General features: G+C 34.4%; 1 protein-coding gene across 5 annotated transcripts in view; it reads right to left on the bottom strand.

Annotated features, from left to right (window-relative positions):
* Nucleotides 1-27926, bottom strand: part of DYNC2H1 (dynein cytoplasmic 2 heavy chain 1) — a 292362-nt gene that overhangs the window by 252370 nt on the left and 12066 nt on the right. For all 5 annotated transcript variants that reach the window (XR_011440431.1, XM_023644714.2, XM_023644715.2 and 2 more), the window contains exons 11-26: nucleotides 26439-26614; nucleotides 24225-24420; nucleotides 20238-20333; nucleotides 16418-16570; nucleotides 15704-15802; nucleotides 14438-14577; nucleotides 14125-14353; nucleotides 12600-12727; nucleotides 8522-8637; nucleotides 7733-7860; nucleotides 4577-4726; nucleotides 3634-3839; nucleotides 2552-2707; nucleotides 2344-2458; nucleotides 1591-1761; nucleotides 214-596 (exon numbers count right to left, since the gene is read on the bottom strand). Coding sequence is in view for 4 of the 5 variants with exons in the window: in XM_023644714.2 (XP_023500482.2) it covers nucleotides 214-596; nucleotides 1591-1761; nucleotides 2344-2458; nucleotides 2552-2707; nucleotides 3634-3839; nucleotides 4577-4726; nucleotides 7733-7860; nucleotides 8522-8637; nucleotides 12600-12727; nucleotides 14125-14353; nucleotides 14438-14577; nucleotides 15704-15802; nucleotides 16418-16570; nucleotides 20238-20333; nucleotides 24225-24420; nucleotides 26439-26614 (2642 nt within the window). In the remaining variant the exon portion in view is untranslated. The remainder of the gene's footprint in view (nucleotides 1-213; nucleotides 597-1590; nucleotides 1762-2343; nucleotides 2459-2551; nucleotides 2708-3633; nucleotides 3840-4576; nucleotides 4727-7732; nucleotides 7861-8521; nucleotides 8638-12599; nucleotides 12728-14124; nucleotides 14354-14437; nucleotides 14578-15703; nucleotides 15803-16417; nucleotides 16571-20237; nucleotides 20334-24224; nucleotides 24421-26438; nucleotides 26615-27926) is intronic.

Here is a 27926-nt window from a genome sequence, read left to right as displayed (position 1 = left end):
ATAGGTGAAGACAGAAACGAGACCAAAATGGTTCAGGAAGTAAATGGCTGAATGAGAGAAAATAGCTTCTCAGAAGGATCCAGTAGAGAAAGAAGTTGAAGACACAGACGATACTAAAAATAAATAATTAAAAATAATCAACTTGTATTAGACATCTCACAACATAAACAAAAAATTGCCATAAGTGTATATGTCTTATATAGTTCTCCTGACCTAAAATCTTCATCAACTCTGTTAAAGCGTGTCTGTTCTTTTGGCAATGCTCCACGGCCAAAAATGGGTTCCAAATAGACCCACTTTCTCTGAATGTGGTTTAAATTCTGTAGGTACTCATCTAACTCTGCAAGTTTTCTTTCCCAAATTGACACTTTGTCTTCAAATCCTTTATAATAAGGAGAATCCTTTAAGGATTGAAGAAGGCATCTATTATCTCCAACTTGATTTACAATATCTTTCCAGTCTTTAATCAGCTTGATAGTTCGACTTTGGCTGTCTTCATAATCAATCAATGTAAATACTGCTCCAACTCCCCAAAGATCAAGTTCACGTAAAGCTTCTCTGATTGTAACTTCACCTTGTGCCCGACTATTTAAATCCTATTTAAAACAAAATATCCACATTTATTATTTCAACATTAATTATCATATAAATTATAAGATATCTACTTTATAAGAAAGTATATTTTTATTTGGCTTTTCACCACAAAGCCAAAAGAAAAAAAGTAAGTGGGTATATTTTACACACAATCCAAGATAATTACTGGTTAATGCATCGAGAGACATCAGATACGAAGTACGCAGGTTCACACGGCCAAAGTATACACAAAGTTTTACCTTACACTTTTTACTTCTAAAAATTCAAGCATCCATCACAAAACACAAAAATAGTGTGGCTTATTTAAAATTTTGCAGACCTCAGAAATTTTACTGTAACCTAATTGTAAGTTCTGATACATCTAAAGTGATTAACAATCATCCAGAGTTATCTCCTGCAGCAGTCATGCTTTATAACCTTATGATTATCTAAATATGCTTCAGGATTATCAACAAACATAAAAGTATACATACTAGCCAGGAAATAGAACAATGTGACACCAGGAGTGCTTTTATTTTCACACTGATAGGCAGAACACAACACAGCAAGCCTGCCACTTATGATAGAATCGTGCAAGTTTTACTTTTACCTGAGACCTTTTCTAAACCTGATTAGCAAATTGGTTCTTGGTTTAGCTCTCTGGATTTTTCTATACTTTAGCTTCTATTTACAATATACCCCATAATTTTAATGTATTTTAGGTAAAATGATTTGTATTTGTTTGCTTTCTGATTAAAGCTGACTCCTTTCATAAAGAAAGACATCTATTTTTATTTCATGTTTTTTCTCTCTCAAGGAAGGGGTTTATATTGTTTCAATACAACCATACAGATTCAGATGTATTATCAATGAAAGAATAATGGAATAACAGAATATTGTCACTATTTTAAGGGAAGAAAATAATTTAACCTGCCATTTCATTTAAATAAAATATGAAGCAAAATCATGTGTTAACAAAGGTCAGATTTATGAGATACTTATAAAAGTGATACTTACTTTAAGGTCTGAAGCTTTGGCAACAATGGTATCAGCTACTCTAAGCAGATCACCAAACAATAATTTCTCTAGACTAGTCCCCCTAGGAAGGCCAAGCAGACGAAAAAGGTCAAGCCAGTGATCTGGAGATAGATGCTCCCCTCTCACATATTTCAAGACAGGAATTGTGATCTGTTAAAAAGGAAGGAAAAAACACATTTGTACACACATATACATATATTAGCAAAATGCAAATTATTATTTACTATTATGATAAAGTAAAAATTTTAATTAATATAGCTAATTGTAATTACTCCATTATCTTATTAGACAATTTTGAAATTAAATTCTTAAACAGAATTCTATAAAACTTTTTATTAAACATTGTTGTGGATACATGCAAATTTCCCTTTCTAGCTACCATATTTTAAAAGATGACCTAAAATATTTCTATTTTTATGATTTTAGGATACGACCTACATCCTAAATATGCTAAATGACCCACATCCTAAATTGGATGTATAAACACTCCAATTTATAACTTTAACCATAAATTGCTTCTTTTCAAACTTTTTCTTTTCAAACCTCTTTTGAATTAGTAGTAAAAAATACCAATAATTTCTTGGTTCATTCTATACTTCCTATTTTTTTCATGTAATGAAATCATTAAAAAATACATAAACTAAAATTACAGTTCAGTTACCACATGATAAAAAGATATATGAAAGCTGCAAACAACATTTTTAAACAGTAGAATAAGTAAAACTATCTTACTTTATATTTGTCAACTTCTAACTGTAATTTCACTGTCATTACTGAATGTTCTTCAATCTTCCTTAATCTGTCATGCCAATTCATCAAAAATTCCTCAAACAGATATGTCTTAGTCCTGCAAAATACCAGAAACACATCTTAAATAAAACTGACATCCCAAAAAACACTACCAAACTATAAGAACCCAAATATTGTTAATGAATCAGACCTAAAAGTAATCCAATCTTCATTGGCCATTTCCTGAAATCCTTGCTGAAACTCTTCATAAAGAGCCCAAATTTGTGCACAGCTCTCAATATCTTTATGGATGCTATATGCCAAAGAGAAGTTGGGCTCTTCTAGCCCAAAATGATGGCAATCATCACTATAGAAGAAAACAGTGAAATATTATTAGATTCTAAAAAAAGAAAGACTGGGAAATACCAATGTTATTTAATTGCATTGTGTGTGTGTGTGTGTGTGTGTGTGTGTGTGCATGTGTATTTGATAGCGGAGGTACATAGTAGGTACTATGCCTACTTTACATGATAATTTTACTTAGGTATGGGTTCTTTTAAATTCATTAATATGCATTTTTTACAAAGGAGTCTAAGTGGAGTTGGTAATATATAAATATATTTTATGTAAACAATATATATCACATAACATATATATTCAGAATTTTATAAATTATGGATTAATCCGAGAAGATAATATTCTTAGTTGAAAGAGTTAACTTCTAGAATATAAGATATCCTTCATCTAACTGGTGCAACACGATTTAAAAAGTGTGGTACTAAAACCTTCACTCACCTATGCAAGCAATTATTTTATTGATACACTTTACCTAAATAGACAAAACCTAAAACACTGTTCACATTTAATACTTTATATTATTATAACATAAAACAACAAATTTTTTTGAAACCTTTTTATTATTTTGCTAGGTTCATTTTTTTCTCAGAGGCTTTGAAAGTAATTTTCCATTAATTTTATATATTCCATATTTAAATACAATGAGATCACAAAAAGCAAGTATTCCAATTCCCTAATTTAATTTTTCATTAAACATAATTTTCTATTCTATCTCTAGGCCTAACCAGAAATTTGCTTTTCTCTTAATATCTTTATATAATCTAACCACAACTCTTAAGGAAGCAGTAGCATGAGACTTATTATTTGTATTTTAAAAACGTTAAGTTTATAAGGAAAGATATTAAGATAACAGATATTAGAAAATTACTAATAATACACAGACACAAAACTGTTTTTTTCAAAATGTACACTATCGGTTTTAAAGAAAAAACATACACCAGCTTTTTTCTTATGACTTCAAGATCATCAAACTCAATTTTTTTCTCTTTTATTGACTTTGCACTTTTATCAAGGGTATTTTGCTGGCCAGTTTCAATAACATCATCACCAGGCTTTAGTTGGTCCCAACGAGCTTTAAATTTTTCCAATTCTTGATAATAAATCTGAAGACGTGATTTCACATTTCCTTTCATCACTTCAATCTATAAATCAATAGAGTTTATACAACTTAATTCAGAGTAAAATCCCACTTTATTTTCACATTTTTATTTCCAACATTTTCTATTTAAAAGTGAAGAAATATCAATACCAACATTTCAAAAGATTGTTTTTAATTACTGATTTCAAGAGCAATAAAATAATTCAAAAACATAAAATTAGACCATAAATTTACAAGAGATCATCCACAAACACCATCATTAAGAAGTCATTCATGTGATTAACAGCAACCACTACAACTATCAACAAAGTTGATGCAAAAAGAAAATATGCCTGTTGCATGGCTGCCAGTTGTTCTACCTGAGGACACAGTTGCTTAATGTTAAGGAGGAGGGCACTTCCCAGTCTCCCATCCAGCTAAAGGCCATGAGACTAAGTTCTGGTCAATGGTCAATGGGATCTGAGTGCAACAGATATATGCAACTTCCAGGTTGTACCCTTAAAAGACACCACACATAGTCGGGAAACAAATTCATTCATAAGAAACACTGAAAATAATGTTCCACACATTCTTGAATGGCAGGAAGTGAAGATAAACTATGTGAATTGATCATCATTATATAAGGTGTTTTACTATAGAGAAGTACTGAAGGAGGTAAATTTCATTAGCAATATAAAATTCTCATAAACCTGAGCTATAATGGAATAAAGCTAAGCAAGAAATCTTAAGTGAGAAAAAAATTAAGTTTCCATTTTAACAAAATGACTAAAAGGTTCTTACCTGATCTTTAATCATAAGTTGGTGACTTTCCATCATCAACTCAAATTTATCCCACTTAGCTTTCAGATTACTTATTGTTTCTAAACCTCCACCTGCCACAGTTCGAAAAAGTCTATTTTTATCTTCAGCTTCTTGAAATAAGGGCAAAATCTAAAGGTTAAAAAAAATAATGTGAATAATTTGTTAAATTCCTAGATATAAAGTTTCTAATGCTTACTTATTATATACAAACTCAACTAAAGCACTCTAACATCAGAAGTTAAAAAGGGATAATAAAAGTGGTAATATGAGACTGAATGAAACCATAAATCCATAAAGACAATATTCTAGCTGTTCAAAGTAAAGTTCCTTTTATAAATGTTCCATACATAAGAAAATGATACAGAGGCTTCTAAAAGAACTAAGATTAGTGATTATCTAAGAGCATAAGTTAACTAAATTATCCTACTTAATACAGAAAGGAAAATCATGAAAAAAGGTACTTAGGAAACAGACAACTAAAGAAGTCAAGTCAAGCCCTGCATTCAGTTTCTACTTGAAACTCACTGAGTCGTGTAGAATTAGTAGTCTGTTAAACAGTCTGGGTGTAAGTCAACAGATGCTAAACTGCTTGACTTACTTCTAAGCCTTTTACTTCTAAGCCTTTGCAGTGCAAAACAACAGTGTTCTATAAATTAATACCTGAACTTATACTATTCAACAAAGCCATAAAATCCATTGAAAGATTTTTAAAAATCACTGTGCACACATAATAGACAAAAAAAGAATTTCAAAGATATCTCAATGACAGTTTGCAATCCCTGGGCAGGATCAGTTCCATCCGAGAAAGAGAAAAACCAATGGACAAAGAAACCATGTTGTACTAGGAAAATTAGTAAGAAAAGAGAAAAAATAGAGTAGGATTCTAATTTCCTACATGAGAATGGAACTTAGGTTAATTTATAAAGACAATATAACAATTTCCTAGTCTACCTGCCTCCTTTCCTACTCCTTCAAATCCACAAACCAACAGACAGACATATCAAAACACAATTCTACATCTTGCTGCTTAAAAGCCACCAATGACTCCCCAGCATCCAGAAAATCAAGCCTAAGAACTTGATTTTCACATGACCTAGATTCTACCTAGCTCTTTATACTATCTCTTGCCACTTTCAGCCTCACATGTTGCTCCCAGCATACAACATCTATTTCTCTTCTCTTAGTTTTTGTGATGATACACTTCATGTCTTTCCTCCCACTTCATTCTCAATTTCCCTTGCTGTCTCCTCCTATGCTTGATCTCTTAAGTTTTGGAACGCTCATACCCGGTCCTATATCCTCTACAGTTTGCTATCAACCAGATGGTCTAGTCCAATCTCATGGCTTTAAATATCACAGATATAAAGATGACTTCCACATTTATATCTCTAATCTTTACCTTTACTCTATAAATTCCATATTTCTCATTCAACTTCTCCTGACATCTCAATCCCCACCACTTCCAATCTCCAAACACCTTCCTCTTATAGTCATCCTCAACCTAGTAAACAGTACCATCCCAGCTGCTTAAGCCAAAAACCTAGGAGACATGTTTATTTCTCATTCTCTAACCCCCCTCTGCTTAATGCATCAGAAGATCTTCTTGGTCCTAACTTTAAAATATATCAGTTTCTCCAGTTCTCTTCATTTCCTCTGCTACTACATGGTATAAGCTTCTATCCTCTCTTGTCTACCAACTGCAATATCCTACTAAATGGACTCTCTGCTACTTTTGTCTCACTCTAATCCATTCTCTACAGAGCAGCGAGAGTATTACTTCAAAATGTAAACCACATTGTGTCACTCCCCTGCTCAAATCCCTATAAGGAGTTTATATTACACTTAGAAAAAAATCGAAACTCCTTATGATTGCCTAAAAAATACCTTCATAATCTGGTCCTTGCCTACTTCTCCAATTTTTACCTCATACCATTTTCTTCCTTGAATGCTATCGTTTTCTTAATAACTTTCTTGACATTGACTTCTATCTCTTCCTTGAACATACCAAGCTCCTACTCTAACTTAAGATCTTTCTATGTGCTGTTCCTTCTGCTTAGAATGATCTGCCCTCAAATCTCAGAATGGTTGGCTCCTTATCTTTCAGGTCTCAGTTCAGATGTCAATTCTCTGAGGTCTCCCATGATCAGCTGCCCTAAGTAGCATCCTAAGTAACATTTGAGCATGCTCATTCTCTCACTTCTCTAGCGCCTCTTACACTTCTTTCTGTCTCCCTCTCTCTCTTTCTCTCTCACATACACACAAAAGCACATTCTATGAGAATAGAGCATGTTCATCACTGCAACCCCAACTCCTAGCACAATGCCTAGAATACATCAGGTGATCTATAAATATCTTTCAAATAAATGAATGCTAACTGCCACAGCTAATAATGCCATTCCTTCTTTAGTTGATTCTTTCTACTAGACAAATCTATTATTTTATTTGTCTTTAAACCCTCTTTATACCTTTAAGCCTACCATATAAAATCTGTAATTCCTTCCACCATGAAGGTACATCATTTCACTCATTTTTAATTCTCTTAATAATTTTAAGTCTATCACATAGTAGGGATACACAGAAGTTCGTATTCTGATTCGAATTATTTCTCCTCTTTCTTCTAAACATAACTAAAATCATCCACTATATGTTTTATAAAATTTTGGCTTGCTTATTCTATGCTCCAGCCTTCTGGATACTGTTTTTACGAAACTTTACCACTCTTTCATCTTTGTCTCTAATTATGAGCTTCTCCATCATATGTGTGTGTTTGTGAATGTGTGCCTGTGTGTGTGTGTATTTCTATTTCAGCTCTAACTTCATATTTTAGCCTCCTAAAATTAAAACTCCAGAAGTAACAGCATGAATTATTTAAGTTTAGTCTTACTCTAATATACCACATCATAAAACAGACTGCAAAAACTCCTGAAAACAATAATAAGCATTATTGTTACTGTTTCATTAAATCAACATAACATCAAGAGTCTAGTCATTAGCTGACCAATTGGATCAGATTATATGGGCTTTATTATAATATTGAAATTATATGATACTTCTCAATAGTCACACAAAATTACCTAATTTAAACTTCTCCAGTACAGTAAAAATAAATAAATAACTGTACTTTGTGATTCTCACCTCTGGTTTCCGTTCTTGTAGCTTACTGTATTGCAAATTTGCATCACCTATCTCTTCCACAGACTGGGGTATAACTGTTAAGACTTCCATAGCCTCAGTGACAAATGTATCAATTTCATGTAAATGAGCTGAATAGGTAACATTGAGATATAAGAAATATTATTACCACCAAAAATATTCAATTACATAATTTCTAAATCAAGGAGTGTTAGAAGTAATCACTACATGAAACACGTTAAATCCTAAATTATCACTTGCTTTCACACAATAAAATTTCAAAACGTGGGAAAAGCAAAGAAATTTCTTCTCATGAAAGTTTAGTTGTTTCAGGATGTACTAAAACTTCGTATTTAAAGTTAAAATGCACTCATTCTCAGTAAATTTTACTCAAAATTCGGAACTTTTCAGTCTTTAAAATAATATGCTGCAACATATCAGTTTAAAGGGAAAAAGAAACAGTGTGGTATTTTGGAAAACAGTAGTCGTTTGAAGCAATAAGGAGAAATACATTATACCAGAATTACCTATCTTTCTCAATAACATATGCAACAAACTGATACTAGCTCAGACTGCAAATAATAAAAATGCCTTCAATTTTTAGACCTCGTAGGAGTTGAACATGGACTTTCCTATTTTACTAAAATTAACACTTTAAGTACATTTTATTTCATAACGTTTTCTAGATCAGTTTTGATTTTAATCATCATTGGGATTGATATTTCATAGCTATCAAAGCACATGCCTTTATATATAAAATCAAGTAAAAATAAAAATAAAACGTGTCTTTACCCTGGATGGACTTCCTCAAAGAAAGAACAAGCATATCAAATAACTTCTGGATGAGATCATCAATCACAGTCTTCACAGGGTTACAATTAATATTTAAACAATCTACCTTGACAGCACTGAAAAATGCCAATGGAGATATTTTGACATGAAAAAGACTAATTAGAGGAAAAGAGTCTCATTCCAATATTATGATTTTGGGTAATATATTTTAAGTAACTCAAAAGTATTATTGTAATCTCTAAGCACAGATATTTCATTTAGCAAAAGTGCCTTACATGCACTATTATGAAGCTTTTCATTAAACAATGATTTTCTTATAATAATAGTTTTTAATCATCCAATGTATTAGTTTCAAAAATGGCAGCACATTATGAATTACTAAAGTATCAACATAAATATATTTAAAATATTTACAAACTTTACTTTTCACAGCATATAATATACTTATTTAAATATTTATAAAATAAATGCACTGTCCTATAGTCAAAGTATAAAGAACTATGAGAAAGGAAAGAAAAGAAAGATAGAAAGTGAATACAGCTTATTAAAGCACTAAGAAAATAAAACAATAAGATACTATTTTATACCTATCAAATTGACAAAAATGTAATGAATTGTTAATTCATATCTTCAGTTATGTTGGCAGAGAACTTTCAGAATTGTTGGTCAGAGTATAAAATAATGCAACTTTTATGAAGAGCAATTTAGCAACACATACCAAATAGTATTAAAACAGGCATATCCTCTGTCTTAACAACGTCACCTTTAGAATTTATCTTAATTTTTTTAAGGCTGGACTCCAAGATTTATATACGAGCATCTTCACCAAAGCATTAATTATAACAGTGAAAAATTAGAAACAAGCTAAATGCAGGAATGGCAAAATAAATTATTTTATATCCATACAATTAAAAATCACATTTTTGAGGTCTAAGTAATAACATGGTAAAACACTAATGAAATAGTGTTAAATAAAAACAGGATACAATCCAATGCAAATTTTGTAAGTATATGTCCAAAACATTAAATATTAACAGCAATTGTGATTGTACTTTTCTACACTTTCAAACATTTTAAAAAACAAATATACTACTTTAATAATCAGAAAAAAAGGCGTATATTTTTAAAAACACTAATTCTTTGTAAAGTACCCTTAAGTGAAAATTGTAATGTTCTAAGCAAACAGAAGTTGAACCAGACTTATTCATCTGAGGAAAATCTCGTATTTATCTTAAATTATACAAAGTTAAAAAAAAAAAAAAGTCTGGAAATTTTGGTCACAAAGACTATTTAGAAAGCTACTTGCCCTTTTTACTGCATGGAGCCAGGTGATACTCTTAGAAAGCAATTTATATGTGCTAAATACTCAGTTTTATTATAAAAATGTAATTTTCTCTTATTTCTCCTATAAATAAGGCTTTTTGTTGAGGAAGATTAGCCCTGAGCTAACTACTGCCAATCCTCCTCTTTTTGCTGAGGAAGTCTGGCCCTGAGCTAACATCCGTGCCCATCTTCCTCTACTTTATACATGGGACGCCTACCACAGCGTGGCTTTTGCCAAGCAGTGCCATGTCCACACCCAGGATCCAAACCAGTGGACTCCAGGCCACCAAGAAGCAGAATGTTCAAACTTAACCGCTGCACCACCGGGCTGGCCCTAAATAAGGCTATTTTAATTTATTCTCAATCACTCACTAATTGGAGAGGTTTAAACCCAGTTCTTAACCACCAAAACACCTAAGAGCCAATTTGCCTCATACATGAAGTTACATGATTTTTGAAATCCTGGCATATAAATTGTCAAGATTTCTAACATTTGATACATGAAGACAGATAACTTGGTAAACCTAAAAAATTACATTATACCATGTTTTGCTAATGAATTAACATAAAGTGATATGATTACAGCAGAGATGTCTCACTGACTACAGAATCCTGTGGACAAGACTAACATTCACCTTTCACTGGAAAATAATGATAACAACCAACGGAGGCTCCATTCAGCCATAGATAGAATGGATAGCCACAGGCAGCCTAACCAAAAATTACATCCTTACAACAGTATCTGAAATACATCATTAGAATATGCCTTTCCAAATCTTATGGTATATTTCCAAAAAGTACCCACAAATAAACATCTGTGTGTATGTATGTGTTAATTAGCTTAGATAAATATATGTTAATTTATTAGCAAGAAATAGCAAAATGGAAAGCGGAATGTGAGACAGGCATTCTTTCTGTTTGGTTTAGCTTTGGCAGGGAAGCATGAGAAGGAAAGCTGTCTACAGTCAGGGACAGATAAATAGTAGTGGCAGCAGTAGACGGCTTCAGCAGTCAGGTGAGAGTATAAAGTCAAACAAGACAGGCAAGACCAGGATCAAAGACAGCATCCAAAGGAGAAGAGAAATCTCATAGAGAAATATTACAAAAGCACTATCTTTTCCTTATTTCAAACTAATATTAATGGTGCTATCATTATCCTAATCATTTAAGCTCCAACCCTCAGGTCATTTGTCTCTTCTCTATTCCTCATCCCTCATCTTTCTCCAAGAATAAGACTCTTAATACTTCATGATATTTCCTCCTCCCCATTTTGAGTACCAACAATTTAATTCAACTACTTATTACTGGTCTCTGGGAAAGTGACAGACTAACTTCTCTCCCTCCAGGATCTCTTTCTTCCACCACACAACTCATTTATTTCCAGATTAACATTCCTAATGTAGAGCTTTGGTACTGACACACCTCTGTTTAGAAGCCTTCAACAGCTAACCATTCTAACACAAATAAAATCAAAATCCCCTATTTTAGAATTAAGACTCTCCCAAATCTGTACCTTATCTACTCTTTTCCAGGAACATCTCCTCTAGTCACTAACAAAACATTAACTCTAATCAAATTCTCAATTAACCAACTTCCTATTTTCAGCACATAAATCTCTCTCCTGAGAAGTTCTGCTTTAACCTCCAATTCTCCTGCCTACCTGTCAAAATCCTAGTTCAAGTATTTTTACCTTAACAAAGCTTTCCCTGATTTTGCCCCAAATGGGTGGGATGTCATCATCCTGTAAATTTCCATAGCCCTTAGTTCAATCTCTAACATGAAATAAAGACTATTCTATCTGGTATTAATAACAACAACTAAGAATTTTTTTGAGAACTTACCCTGTACCAGTAATTTACATACAAATTACTCATTTAATCCACAAAACACTATGAGATAAATACTATAGTTTTAACTATTTTCAAGCTGAGGAAATTGAGGTTCATGGGGTCTAAATGATTGTCAAAGTCAAGCAGATGGTAAGAGCCATCTAACCCCAGAGCCTACTCTCTTAACCCCTGTGTGTACTGACTTAATCACCAAGTACACGTGTCGTATTGCACTACCAGAGAGCAAGCAACTTGATGTCAGGTACTCTGTCTTCTTCATTTTGTACTCCCACAGGACAAGGGTTTGCATATTATAAGTGCTCACCAAATAATTATTGAAAGAATGAGCAAATGAATTACTAAAAGTGGCATGCACAATTTAAAAAGGCCTTTCATAGAGCTTATTTCAAAAGTGGTTTGAATGATATGAATTTCAGATAGTGAGGGGGATATACCCGAGTAGCTGGGTTATGAGATGCCTCTCAGAGGGTCTCCTCACATTTCAGGCAGTACCTAGAAGCAGCACTATGTTGTGTGCCTCCCAGGGCATTCTGAACGGAAGCAGAGCAGTCCAAAATCAGTCAAATGTCACTAGCTTTATATCCTTTAGTATGCTCTCAGCAGTATATTCTTACCATTGTTAGACTGTGCCTATGCATATCAAATATCAGATCTACATGCCAGATCTCGATAGAAGCCTCTTTCCCCAGGCTGTTCTATCCAACTTGGTCTCAGCCAGCAGAATCTCCAGAAGAGAAATTTCTTTTGGTCTCAGCAAGGACCTACTCTGATGATACTCAAGAGTCCTAGCTGAACTCTCGAGGAGGTAAGATGACCTGACTTCAATACCATTAAATGAAGAGTACCCCTACTATCCTGTGGCAAAAACTATTATGAGATACAAGGACTACTTTAACTTCTAATACCTTGGAAGTCGTTCTACTTCTTTCCCTTTTATTTTCAGTGCTTTAAAATTTTTCTCCCAATCATGTACAGTAGAAAGATGTTTTTCCACCAGAGCTTCCATATCAACTTGCCCAATTACAATCCATTCCTATTTAACAAATGAAAAACATATTATTAAAGAAATAGAACTAATAAATTAACATTTAAAAGATTAAGATTCAACCTTTAAGAGCAATAAAAAGGAGCAAATGTGAGGTATTCAAGCAAACTTCAAATTTAAGTATGTAAATATAATTATTGCTGCACAGCCTAAAGAATGAACAGGAAAAAACAATTTAATATACAAAAATACAGAGACCATCAAACTTTTTTGAAGAGAGACAAAAACTCTTTTTTCAGATTCTCTTCTCAAATTTGATGTATACAAAGAATTACTTCTGCAAAGCCAAGACTACTATAGGCTACAAATCTGAAAGTATCCAGATTCAATTTATTCTAGAAATCTAAAATACAGAAGAAGCATTGCAGTATCATTTAAGAAACTGGCTGAATTCTCAGTCATATGTCTCAGGATCGATACAAATGAGTAATGAATGCAATTAGGGTTTTCCTTTAGAGAATTGGTACCACACACAAAGGTAAAAAGTTAAATCAGGGGCCGGCCCAGTGACATAGTGGTTAAGTTCATGCACTCTGCTTTGGCAGCCTGGGGTTTGCAGGTTTGGATCCCAGGCACAGACCTACAGATCACTCATCAAGCCATGCTGTGGCGGTGTCCCACAGACAAAATAGAGGAAGATTGCCACAGGTGGTAGTTCAGCAACAATCTTCCTGAAGCAAAAAGAGGAAGACTGGCAACAGATGTTAGCTCAGTGTCAATCTTCCTCACCAAAAAAAAAAAAAAGAAAAAGTTAAATCATCTTGATTTCATTAACTTTGAAGGCTTCTTTCCATGTATTGGAAAGGACGAATGAAGAAAAGTTTCTATTTTCCAGAGAGAAATTAAAATTGACACAACAGAGTAGAGTCATATTCCAAGTTGACATAACAACCAGAAAAAAAGAACTAGCTGGGGCAGGCCCGGTGGCACAGTGGTTAAGTTCTCACACTCCAATTCAGCGGCCCGGGGTTTGCCAGTTCAGATCCCAGGTGCGGACATATGCACCGCTTGCCAAGCTACACTGTGGCAGGTGTCCCACATATAAAGTAGAGGAGGAAAGGCAAGGATGTGAGCTCAGGGCCAGTCTTCTTCAGCAAAAAGAGGAAGACTGGTGGTAGATGCTAGCTCAGGGCTAACATTCCTCAAAAAAACAAAAAAAAAGAACTAGTTTCTCAATCTTCAAATAGTCTAAGCCAAAAAATTTAGTGTAACTTTTTTCTCATGAGTGGCATAAATCTAGGTTGTATAAGAATCCTCAATTCTGGCTCTCTGGTTTGCCATATTTTTATTTTATGCCACAGAAGAAAACTATTGATTTGTACATTTAATACTAATTCAATCAGATGAAATATTATAACAGATGGACAGAAATTTACATTCCATACCTTATGTTGGTGTAAAACAGCTGACAATCTCCTAAATAGATCTTCTGCTTTGCTAAAAATAGTCAGAAATCCACTTGCATTTCTATCAATCATGATAGAAAAAATAGATTCATCTCCTGCCTCACCCACTCCCTTAAACTGATTAGGTATGCCGATGAACCTCTTCATTTCTCTATAATATTTAGCCCGGATTTCTTCAAAAGGAGGTCTGAATTGTAACCGTCCTTGTCTGAAAGCAAATAAATAACTTTAAAATATAAATAATCAGAAAATTACAGATAAAAAAATTGAACTGGGTTTTAAAAAATCTTACTTGTACGTTAAGTCTATATTTATTTCTGGGAGATTCTCATTAAGCGCTTCTAAGCCCATCTGATACTGATGTTCCAGAGCTTTGTACAGTTGATGATTCCAGTGTTGTTTCCACGCATGCATGTCACTTGCTTGGAATCCCTAATATGTTATAGTCACATTTTTTATTTAAAAATTAGGTGTTAAAAAATGATAATAATTAAATAAAACTAAAAATAAGTAAATAAAAATTACGTGGTAGAATGGGGTTTTCATTTAATGCTCTCATATCACATAAAGTAAAATTATAATTAAAAAACCTCATTTTAAATATCTTAAAACATGCAACCCCTTTACTGCAACGTGTAGTACGAGAGTTTATATGGAGTCAAATATGAAAATCTCTAAGCTTTGTGCTTACAAATAACACACAAAAGATCAGTAAAATTTTAAAAATCAAACTAATATTAAATGGATTTTATATATGGACTTTATTTTATGATGCTAAAAAAAAGCCAAGAACAGGAATGACGATTTACTTTGTGAATTTCTTAGCCCTTTTTCAAAAATTCCCATCAGGTATCGCTCTTCTCTTCCCTTTCCTCTCTCTAAATAATCCATTGGACATTTAAAAACATGATGAATTTAAAATTTGAGAATGCTCAGTTCTCCTATTTTATACACTCTTTGCCTCCACATAACCATAAATATATCAATTCTAGTACTTTAATTTTTGTTATTTCTTAAAGTTCCACGAACTGAAAAATGTATGTAAACATGTAAGACACCTAGCTCATAGCCAACTAAGATCCCATTGTCACCTACTACGTAGCAAGCTCTGTGCTAACCACTTTCATATACATCATCTCATATCAAAATGTGTATAGAATTGAAATTTTACCCAAGAAAAGGAAAAAAATTCTGAAACAAAGTTATTTTAATCATTAGGCTTCTGCCTAAATCTAACTTTGTGTTCTACAGATGTCACAATCACCTAAAAGAAAAATAACTAATGACAGATAGTCAAGCCAAGTCAGAAAAGCTACAAAGTCTGAATTGAGGATTTGAGCATTCTATAGGACAAATGGAAACTTATTTTTATATTTTTAAATGTAAATGCACTATTAATTTATGGTCCATATATATAATTTACTTGAATTCTAAATTTATTAGAAATTCATTAGTAAAGATTTATAGACAACCTTTATGAACTTTTCATCAATTCACACATTCACATTCTGAGAAGGCCATATTTCAAAGTATAGACACAAAATAAAACATACTCTACCTGTGCTTCTACACTTGCTAAGCCAGTTCTCAGTTCCTGTAACCCATCTTTCCAACGCTGTTGCTGCCGAAGCAGATCAATATTCATAAGAACCACCACCTGTTAACATTAGAGCACAAGAGTCTCCAAGTATCACCGGAAAAATAGCAACTTCTCAGTGGAAAAACCTGACAGACAGCCCCTTAACCAAGTGATCAAGGTTAACTCAGCCTATAATAAGACATATCAATACCCGATCGATGCACTGAGAAAGGCAAAACATCACTTCTGTGGTACTCCTGTCAAAACTGTATAATCCCAATATAATAATGAGAAAACATCATACAAACCCAGATGGAGAGGCATTCTACAAAACAACTGACCCCTATTCATCAAAAGTATCAAGGTCATGAAAACAAGGAAAGACTGAAGAGAGGAGACTATAGAGACAACAACTAAATGCAAGGTAGGATCCTGGAAAAGAAAAAGGACGTGAGTGGGAAAAGTTGTAAAATTCACAACAGTCTATTTCCTAGGTTTGATAACTGTACTACAGTTACACAAGTTGTTAACAATAGGGGAAGCTGGGTGAAGGGTAAGTGTGAAATCTCTATACTATTTTTGCAACTTTAAGTTTCAAATTATTTCCAAATAAGAAGTTACTTAAAATTATATTCTAATTACTTTTTAAATAATCCTATTCACAGCTTATTCAATTTTATAAATAAAATATACCTTTTCACAAAATGTAGTGTGCCATTTTCTCAGTTTTCGATTCTCAGTGGCAAGTCGTTCCGCAGCATTTTGGAGTTTTTGGATGTAGCCTTCTAATTCTTTAGGATTATCCCAAGTAATTTGTGACTTTCCTCCACTTCCTGCTTTTGAATTCTAAGGTTCAACAAATGACATTTAGTATTTAAATACATTTTTTTTCCAAAAGATTCAATATTCTACATCATAAATCCAATTATCCCTAACACTGACCTGCAATATAACAATTTTTCCATTTTATAATTGATAAAGCAACCCAGCCAAGATTGAACAGTCCCACTCCTTCCAAGTTCTCCCTCTTACAATAAACAAGCACAGAAAGACCAAAAGGTAGAAATAAGAATATGATTTCTTTTATTGTCTCCCATATATCCAGCATAGGGCACTGGAGAAGCCTCTAACCTAGAACCACCCACAGGTACGGAAAAGAAAGAGCTCCAGAAACCTATTCCCTCTAGCCAAAGCACCAGGAAAACAGTGGCCTAACAACAGAAAACCTTTCAAGCAATACGCACCCTACTCTAGCCCAACACTAATGGAAAAACCACCCATCTCTGCAGTTTCAGTGGAACCAAGCAGAGAGCTAACATTCCATACCCTGCTTGGCAAAAGCAGACAGTAGTCCAATTGCCCTGTCAAGATAATGGCAGAGCTGAACAGGGAGCTGAGCTGGCCCTGCCCCCACCCCCCCCCCCCACCCCGCTTTGTTGTAACACAGCAGTGTGAATCTGTCCTCCACTTCTAAGCATGGCAACAGGGCTTCATAGGGAGCTGAGTTTACACCCTGCTTGGAGGCAACAAGACACTGCAAGTTGGTACCCTACTGTCGCCGGAAAGTGTCAGTAAGGCAAAAAGAGGCACTGAACTTCCACTCTACTCATCTGAAATGAAGCAGTGCAAGTCAGTGCTCCACTTTTGTCAGGATGGTACCTGCAGGGCCTAGCAGACAACTGAACATACACCCTCACCCAGGCCTCATGCTATACCTCACTGTTTCAGAGAGAAATAAGGAGTTACTTAGAAAGGAATGCAAATTCAAAAGGCAGGGGATTTCTCATCTGAAACCATGAGGGTCAGGAGGGAGTGGAACAACACTTTTAAAGTGTTAAAAGAACTGTCAGCCATGAATTTTATATCTGGTGAAAATATCTTTCAGGAATGAGGGGAAATGAAAACATTCTCAGATGAAAGAAAACTAAAAACTAATAGAATTTGTCACTAGCAAACCTATTTTTTTTTTTTTTTTTGAGGAAGATTAGTCCTAAGCTAACTACTGCCAATCCTCCTCTTTTTTCTGAGACAGGCTGGCCCTGAGCTAACATCCATGCTCATCTTCCTCTACTACATATGTGGGACGCCTACCACAGCATGGCATGCCAAGCGGTGCCATGTCCACACCCGGGATCTGAACCAGCGAACCCCGGGCCGCCAAGAAGCGGAACGTGAGAACTTAACCACTGCGCCACCGGGCCGGCCCCACAAACCTCCTCTTACAGCCTGGCTAAAGAAAGTTCTCTCAATAAGAAGGAAATGCTAACAAGAGAAGCCTGGAACTTCACAAAGGAAAGAAACACATTGGGATGAGGAAAACATGAACATAAAATAAACTAGCCTTCTTCTCATGAGTTTCTTAAATCATATTTGATGATTGAAGAAAAATTATAACCCCATCTGATGTAACACTGTTATGTATGTAGAGGATACTAAATACTTAAGACAAATGTATAAAAGTAGAGAGGATAGAGAGACCTAGATAGAAGAAAGGTTTCCATACTTCACTTGAAGCGGTAAATGTTAAGGCATATCAAGTCTCTGGAATACAGCAGACCCTCAAGAAACAGCTGATGAATAAATGAAACTAAACAATTATAATAAATTCAATAGGATAACTCTGTGAATCAGCTTAAAAAATACTTAATGAGTAATTACTCTACACTACTTACTGTTGTATTGCTAGAGAGTATGAAAATAAATTCGAGACCCTGCTGTCCAACATAGTGAGTGGCCAGAGGATTATAAAGAACTGTAGTGTTCTTTCTCTTCCCACCCTAGTTTTTTATCCACTACTATGTCTTATTTAACATATGTTAAATATAATCATTTACTTCTCACAACCGAATTTCTCAAAGTAAGTTTCCTCTTTGGAAATATCAACAGATGTTATTTTGAAGACATTTATTAGAGAAGAAAAAGTTCTAAAGGCTTACAATTAAGACATTATCTATTAGTTAAAAAAAGTCAAAAACAATTATCTCATTTTCAAAAACTACACTTGTAAATATGCACACAAAAAAAGTTTAAAAGGATCTACACCAGACTGTCAAGAATGATCATCTCTTGATGACGCAATTATAAAACATGTTTTTCTTTTTGTTTACTTGTATTTTTGAAACTTTCCATTATAAACTCATATTGAGCTTTGGCAATAAGAAAAAAATGTGCTTAATAACATCTATAATATGAATTATATAACTTCTAGTAAATTTTAAGCCTGAAAACTAGTGTGCAGAAAAGAGAACATAGCAGGTCTGACTGCTATCCCTTAAAAGCCCTCTTTAAAAGATGGGCCGTTAGCTGGCATCTGGGAACTTGGAATTGTGGAGGGTTCCCACTACTCTTTTTTTTTTTTTTTTTTTTTTTTTTTTTGCTGAGGAACATTAGCCCTGAGCTAACATCTGTGCCAATCTTCCTCTATTTTATATGTGGGACACCACCATAGCATGGCTAGTGAGTGAAGTAGGTCCATGCCTGGGATCTGAACCCACGAACCTGGGCCACTAAAGCAGAGTGCACAGAACTCTAACCACTCGGCCATGGGGCTGGGCCTGCTAACTTTTAAGAGTAGCTCACTGTACCTAAACAATATGGTTTACGCTGAACACCTTCCAAGAATCTGGAATTCTGGTACATATTAGGCAGAAGATACCTACATTTCCTTCCCTCAATACAAGCCTAGGCACTGTGTCGCTAATGATATTCCCTAGAAAGACAAGATTTCACATGTGTTACAACTTGTTGCTAGGCACATTAAGCACGCCCCATGTGACTCCACTGGGAGAGGAGAGGACTCTTGAAAGCTTGCACCTGATTTCCCCAGGACTTCGCCTCGTGCACCTCTCCCTTTGCAGATTTGCTTTGCAACCTCTAGCTTTGATAAAGCATTGCTGTGAGGACAACTACACCCTGAGTCCTGGGAGGACTCCTAGCAAATCACAGAACCTGGGGGAGTCTCGAGGACCATGACACAACTGGTCATCCACTTTCTAATAAAAGGGTATCTTCCTCTTCTACTTATTTTTTAAAATATTTCATGCCTCTGAAGACTGAAAATGTAAATTTCAAACAGTTAGCAGTCACACAGTAACATAGTTTAAAAACTACTGTGAGTTTTCCTAACTTCATATGTGTAGATATTTAAATAAGCAAAGATAAAGAAGAAATAAATCTTAAATTGTAAAATCAGGAGATGATGGAAAAGCACTAAAGAGTCTTGTGTACAAGGATCTCACACTTGACTGAATAAGTAAATATAAAAGCATACAAACTGTATAGAATACATATTAATTCAACTGATCAAAATCAGCACCAAAATATGTGAAACATAACTGTTTAAACCTACAGTTGGAAAAAATGTTATTTGTTAAAACCAAAGGAAATCTTTGGGGAGCAAAGCAAAGCCTTAGATCAATGGCTATGTTAAGCTGAAGAGTATACTAAAAGAACTAAGAAATGAGAAACACTTTACATTAAAATCTAATTACAGTAACAGAAAAAGTCCATTTACCTTAATTATCTGTTCAAATGCTAAAGCAGATTGTAACATCATTGGTCTCTGACTTTGAATCATTTGTTGATCGATAGAATTGTAAAAATGTGCCACCTACGAAGTAAAAGTCCAATTAGCAATAACCAATAACAAATATCACACAATTTTTCATTTTCTTTTTTTTTGAGGAAGATTAGCCCTGAGCTAACTACTGCCAATCCTCCTCTTTTTGCTGAGGAAGCCTGGCACTGAGCTAAAAATCCGTGCCCATCTTCCTCTACTTTATACGTGGGACACCTACCACAGCATGGTGTGCCAAGCAGTGCCATGTCCACACCCGGGATCTGAACCGGTGAACCCCAGGCTGCCGAGAAGCAGAAAGTGCGCACTGAATCACTGTGCCACCGGGCCAGCCCCCAATTTTTCATTTTCATTTTTAATTGTTTGAATGCAAATATTAACTCTTCTCAATTTTAAGACTTAACAAAAGATACTTTTTTCATCTCCAATATAGTATTTATGCATGTATTAATTTATACAGTCAAAAAAAAGTTCCTATAATTTGCCAACTCATGTCCTGGGAGCCAATTAAACAAAGATTATAAAATCTAATCCCTGGAATCAAAAAGTTTACAGTCCCATAGGGAACATAGAGGAAACCAGTAGAGCATGTTAAGTGCAAAAAAACTGAACTCTTTATTCTTGTGACCCTCCAAACCTGCTCCTTCCTTTTTCAGTAGTCATGCCCCGCATAACAATATTTTGGTCCCGAAGGACCACATATACCACAGTGGTCCCTATAAGATTAGTACCAGATAGCCTAGGTGTGTAGTAGGCTATACCATCTAGGTTTGTGTAAGTACACTCTATGATGTTCGCATAACGATGAAATTGCCTAACGATGCATTTCTCAGAAGGTAGTCCCTTCATTAAGTGATGCATGATCGTATAAACACAATGATTTATCCATTTCGAAGACAGAAAAAATATTTGAGGTATTCTTAATTCTTCTCTCACATCTTACATCAGTGAAGTCTATTGACTAAATTTTCACAATATATACTGAATCAACTACTTCAAACACCTCCATCAATCCCACCCCAACCCAAGCACCCTGATCTCTTGGCAAGACCAGTGCACCATCTCCTAACTAGTCTGTTTCCAATCATGGCCTCCTATTGTCTATTCACAGTATTCAGAGCAGCCAGAGTGGTCCTTCTTTAAACATACGTCATGTCATACCTTTAGCCTACTCAAAACCTTCCTATGACTTTCCAACACATTTGAGAATAAAATCCAAAATCCCAAAACTCTAACCTAAAAACCTTCCAATGATTTCCCAATACGCTTAAGAATGAAATCCAAATCTAAAACCCCTGCCTTTACCCCTGCATAAACATTTACATAAACCAGGCTTTAGGCCCCACAAACCCCTCCCTCATTGCCTTGTAGCCAAGTAGGCCTCCTTGCTGTTACTCTAACCTACTAAGTGAGTCTTCCCGCAGGAACTTTGTGTGTCATTCATTTCCTCTGCCTGCAATAGTCTTCCTCCAGATATTTGCAGGGTTCTCTTACTCACTTTGTCATGTCTCTTCTCAAATATCACATTTTCATCAACCCTTACCCTGACCACTCTGAATAAAATAGCAGTCTTTGACACAATCTTTTTACTACATTATATGCTTCCTCAAAGTACTTATCACTACCTAACATTATATTATCTATCTATGTGTTTGCTGTCTAGCTCCCATATCAGAATGATAGCTCTAAGAATAGTGTCTAGCAAATAGCAGGCACTCAATAAATGTTTGTTGAATTAATAATTAATCAAAAGATAGAGACACCTACAAGGTACAGTGGTGGACAAAGGAAGACATTGTCAACATTGTCAACATTGTCTGTTGGGGAAAAACAAGAGGTTCAGGGAAGATCAAGTGGATACTATGGAGTGAGCCTAAGGAGTTTAAGGAGACTGTCTTTTAACTTTTGGATCCCCAGCACCTCACAAAATTCTTGGCACAGAGTAGGTGCTTGAAAAACATTTCTTAATTTCATAGTCATCTTCTTTCCACTAGTATGCATAAAAACATACTTTATTTGGTGGAGGATACCCACTCCACTCATTCTGTACCACAACAGCATTCCCAGAAAAACCCCAATCAGGAAAACTAAAAGCAAAAAAAATACATATCATTATAGCAATTTGGCCATACTGCTATCCATCCAATATTCTCCTTCATACTCCCTGCTCTAGCTAAATATCTGCTCATAAGTAAAGGTATATATACACAGTTTTTCTTAATTGCTCTTCTAGGGGTAAATACAAATACTGTGTGACCATTCATTCATCCTTTGAGCTCCAATTGTGCTAGACTAAATACTTTGGATACAAAATTGAGCAAGCCTTTCTGCTTTTGAAAATGTAGTCCCTCTCTCTGAAATGATCATCCACCTACCTCCTTGTGCTCTTGAGAGAACACATGTAGATTGTTCCTGACTCACATCAAACATCATGCCTCTGTAAAGAGTTATCCGACACTAACTCTACTCCTACCTAGGAAAATAGCTGAAAATTCCCACCTCTATGCTTTCACAGGGCTTTTGAACATCGATAACATAGTATACTCATAATATATTAAGTATTGTACCTACTTGTTCACATATCTGTCATCAATATATGAACTATAATGGAATAAATATGGCCTTGGAATCAGAGAGATTTGATATCAAATCTCAGCTTCATAACTTACTAGCTGTGTGGCACTGGGAAAACTCTGTTACAAATCTGATCCCCAATTAGATCAGTGAAAAATGGGGGATTAACTGAAATAACATAAATAAGGCATCTACCAGAAGGGCTGATATTTAATGAGAACTCAATGTTTAGCTTACTCTCTCCAACTAGACCAGTGGTTCTCAACCATGGCTGATTTGCACCCAAGGGAACATTTGGCAATGTCTGGAGATATTTTCGATTGTCAGGGCTAGGTAGGTGCTACTGGCGAGGGATGCTGCTAAATATCCTACATAAAAAAATTGGTCCAAAATGTCAAAAGTGCTGAGGCTGAGAAACCCTTTGCCAGAGTGATAGTAATATATTTATTTTTATATTCTCACCACACTATGCCTGGTAGTACAAGTGCTCGATGAATCTTTGCTGAACAAAAAGAATAAATGAAAGACCAAATACACAAGATACTGTTCCTGCCCTCTAAGATTTAATAATCAAGTGAGAGAAAACTGAAAGAAATCCAGAGTGATTTGCACACTACACACAGCATAAAGAACAATCAACTAAAGGAAGATACAACAAAGAAAGTGACTTCTGAGTTGGGAATTAAAGGATGACTTTGAGTTTTCCAATCTGAGGGAACAGATATCAGTGCATGGAGACATACTCAGAGAAGAGCCAAGTTTCATACTACTGAAGCATAGGGTGCAACATGAGGGGAAGAACGTAGGCAGCGAAGGCCACAAACAGTAAGGTTAGTTAGGGAGTGATTAAGAGGACCTTGTATACTGTGCTAAAGAGGTAGACAATGTGGTGATAATAGTTGGTTTTAAATGTAAACGATATGATGACAATGTGCTGAACACGTAGACCAAGGAAATGGCCAAAAACAGAGACCAGTCCATCAGCCTGGTAATTCTCTAAGAATATGTCCCTTGAAGGTAGGAGAGGACCCTTTAATTAGAAGGTCCTTTAAGACCATACAAGCAACATAAAAGAAAGACAAAAAAAAGAGAAAGAATAATATTCTACTTTTCCAAATGCCACTAGAATAAAAAAGTTATTACAATAATCCCTCAAATTAATAAATTTCTATATAGTTTACAAAGCAAATTTTGTAATGTAGTCATTTAGCAAACCATAATTTCACAGGACTTGATGGTGCTAGTCTATTAAGACGAAAAAATCAAAAGTAGAAAACAAAGCTTTAAAAATATTCTAATGTAATAAACACAGAATAGCCAGGTTTTCAAACATATAATATAATTTCATACTTGTTTAAGAATAATTGCTTGCTTGCAGAATTTCTGTGCAATGTTTGCAACTTGCTGTATTTTGGCAGGAATAACAAAGCCAAGGGCAGAAAGCTGACGAACTTCCCTCAGAAGAATCACCAACCGATCTGAATAATGCACTTTTAATGATCCATCATTAGGATCCAATTCCATAATTCGACCATTAGCCTCAATACTACAAAACAAAATGAATGGCTTTTAAGTTTCATGTTCTCACTCTTTTGACTGATGAAAAACACAATCATTTTTACAATTTTTCTGCAAATATAAAATTAAAGCAAAAACACTTTTTAACTATAGTTTTCAAGTTATCATTTTTTCATAGTATCTCACAATTCAGATCTTGATAACAAACTGCAATATCCAAAGTATACCATCACATTAATATTTCAACCAAGCAGTTTTTGAAGTCAGAAAAATCAATCTCTTCACCTTCAGCTAAGATTCAAAATTGACATCATATCAACCGTAAAGAGAAAAGGTTCTGATTCATTTGCTAAAAGGTATCTTAGAGTTTTTTTTTTAGTCAGCCTACATGGTTCTTTAATACTTTTATTAAAGTCTCAATGATAAAGAACATAAAAATGGTAGGAGAAGAGATAACCAAATGTTTAATTCCTCTACTCTTTGTTTCACTAAGACTATCCTTTCTTTGTGTTTCTTGTAAAGGCTACAACAGCAAATTTTACATTGGGGCACTCAAGTCAGCATGGATTGTGAAAATGCTGAGCTGAATTAAGCATAACAGTATTATATTTTTCATGACCTGTCTTTCAGAATCAGGTTTATATAATGCTCATTCTTTCAAATCACTTTCACAATTAAGAGAAACTGCAGATCTTAGAAACCAAGTTACTGAAAAGCAAAGAACAAATCTATTCAGTCTACTTAACACAAAATAAAGTATAATAAAAAGCAGACACTTTAAAATGGCTTAAAATAATGATTTAGCACAAAATTTTCCTCTATGAGCATGAAGTCTGTCAGAAAATTATAATGGTGACCCTTGTTCCGTTTATTCAAAACATCTTCAAAATTAGTTTCTACATTCCAGCTTATCTGAAATATGTTCCAAAACACACTGATTCTACAGGACACAATGGGTTTTAGCCCCCCCCCCCCAAGAAAAAGGGGAAGTCAGGGGGTTTCATTGTCAAATGGGAAACACTGGGCTGAACAAAGTTACACAGGTTTCTTTACAGGAGCTCTCAGCCCTTCGGTACACTGTCAAATACAGTGACCGGAGCTACAGTGATAAAAGTGTGCAAAGTTTCCAAAGTTAGTTGACTAAAGAACCTGTTGTTTTTCTTTTGGAGCAGCTCTCACATTTTAGGTTCAAGGTAGAAAGGGAAAGAGTTAAATGCATAAAGTTATAATCATTATGCCCCAGCAACTTTTGGTTCTTCTATTCTTCCTCCACAGCCAAAATGAAAGATAAAAGGCAAAAAAATATTCATTCAGTTTAAGAAGCTACCACTTTGGGCTTAATTATCCTTCGTAGCAGTATAGGGAAAATAAACAGAATTTCATAATATGGGGAAAGTTACTTTTAAAAAGTAACAAGTTTCTAAAAATTAAAAAGTGAGAAGTTTCTAAAAATATAAACAATAACATGCTGCTAAAAGTTTATCTGAACGAAGAATAACGGTTTTTTTAGACTATCTACTTTAAATACCCATTAGAATAAGTGCGTTAACCAATTGAATTATGTTCAATACAGTTCAATAAATATCTACCAAACCCTTATTATGTTGGGCACCATGAAGAAATACTCTCCATCTCAAGGAGCTTAAAATTAATGAAATTTTACAGTTTACAACGTGTGTGTGTATGTGCATGAGTACTTGTACATAATATAACCAGAAAAACGCAGAAAAATATATATGATTACTAATAACAAAAAACCATGGGAGAAGAAAAGCCTAATTCCAAAATGAGAATCTGCAGTTCTCGGGCATAGACATGAGAAGCAAGGGAAAGGCAGTCAAATAATTATATCATCAAAGATTCCAACCTTAATGACTTAAAAGTTGATAATCAAAAACTAACAACACAACAAAAAATTAAAAGAACAGCAGCAAGTTTGAAGAAAGGAGAAAGCAGAAATGACTAATTCCACTTGCCATTTGGATTAATAGCATAAGAAAAAAAGACTCGTGTGTAGATTTCACTGTTTAGGATATTTATACATACCTCAAGCCAGATCTGGAATCAGATAAACCAGATTGAATATCCCTGGACCAATCATCAAATTGTTCTTGTTCATATATTTTAAACTGGTCTAAGAGATCTTCAGCATTTCGATAGAAAGATCGAAATCCTGACAAGTCAGATAAAAGAGCCTCTGCAATTTTGATAGTATCATCCACCTTAAAAAGCCAAATTATAAGAATATTTATTATTTAAATTCTAACAAATTTAGCATAAAATGAGCCCCCTTCTCTGGTCTGTGACTCAGAAATTATTTTCCCATTCATCTAAACAGTAAAATAAAAGAACTGTCAGTGAATACAAGAACATCAATCCCTACTTAGCTTCTGAATTATACAACCTCAGAATAGCAAAACACAGAGGATAACACATACAAAGCATAATCTAAAGGGTAAGATAAAGGAAATTCAGATGAAACTCCAAGAATTCAGCAATACAGTCACGCATCACCTAAAGACAGGGATACATTCTGAGAAATGCGTCATTAGGCAATTTTGTCATCGTGCAAACATCATAGAGTGTACTTACACAAACCTAGAAGGTATAGCCTACTACATACCTAGCCTATATGGTACTAATCTTATAGGACCAACAGGGTTATGCAGTCTGTTGCTGACCAAAACATCATTATGTGGTGCATGACTGTAATCCTAAATATGTTAAGCAATAATCTGAGCCCTTTGCTAAATGTTCTGCTTAATAGCTCAAACAATAATTAGGTCAATTTGAGTGGCAAGTAAAGGAGAGAAATGCCTTTCCTCCACAAATGGACAAAGAACACTGTAGGACGATGGAAAGTTAACTGACAAAATTAGGCAGAATAGTCCAGAAAATAAAACATCAAAAATACAAACTTGAATAAGTAGAATTCTCAAATATACTAGCCTTTATAATACTCTATGTTCACTTGCTCTTAATCACAGATTATAACCAATTAACATTTATTATAGGAGTTGAGTACAACACATTGTACCATATATTAATTATTAAGTACATAAGATTCTCAGATCAATTTTGATAATATTAAAATAATAGTCCTTTGAATCTATAAATTGCTGCCACTACCTTAGGCAATGCCATAATTACCTTTCACTTTTTCCTTAACTTCCATCCAACCTAGAATGATTTACTCACATAAACATACTTGCAGATAGACTTTGCAACTACCAGGATTTTGCAATGATACATTTCAAAGAATTAAAAATGATATATTTTCAAAGAATTTTTTTTAATGCAGTGTAAAGGATGCTTTCATCTTGAATATTTTTTTTAAGAAGGCACTTACTTGGAACAACTGCAATTGGAAGGATAAATGATTTGATAATTACCTCAAAAACCCATTAGAGTTATTAGAACCTCCTCTGCACCCTTTTTCAGAATTCTACATTTCACATGAAAATGAGATAGATACGCCAAGGAAAACAGAATGTTTTCTAATTTTTTTACTAGAGTTCTATAGCATCTTCTACA

This window comes from Equus caballus, chromosome 7 (genome assembly GCF_041296265.1).
Source record: "Equus caballus isolate H_3958 breed thoroughbred chromosome 7, TB-T2T, whole genome shotgun sequence".
Lineage (NCBI taxonomy): Eukaryota > Metazoa > Chordata > Mammalia > Perissodactyla > Equidae > Equus > Equus caballus.
The sequence above is the reverse complement of the archived record's forward strand: the minus strand, read 5'-3'. Positions and strand labels throughout refer to the sequence as shown.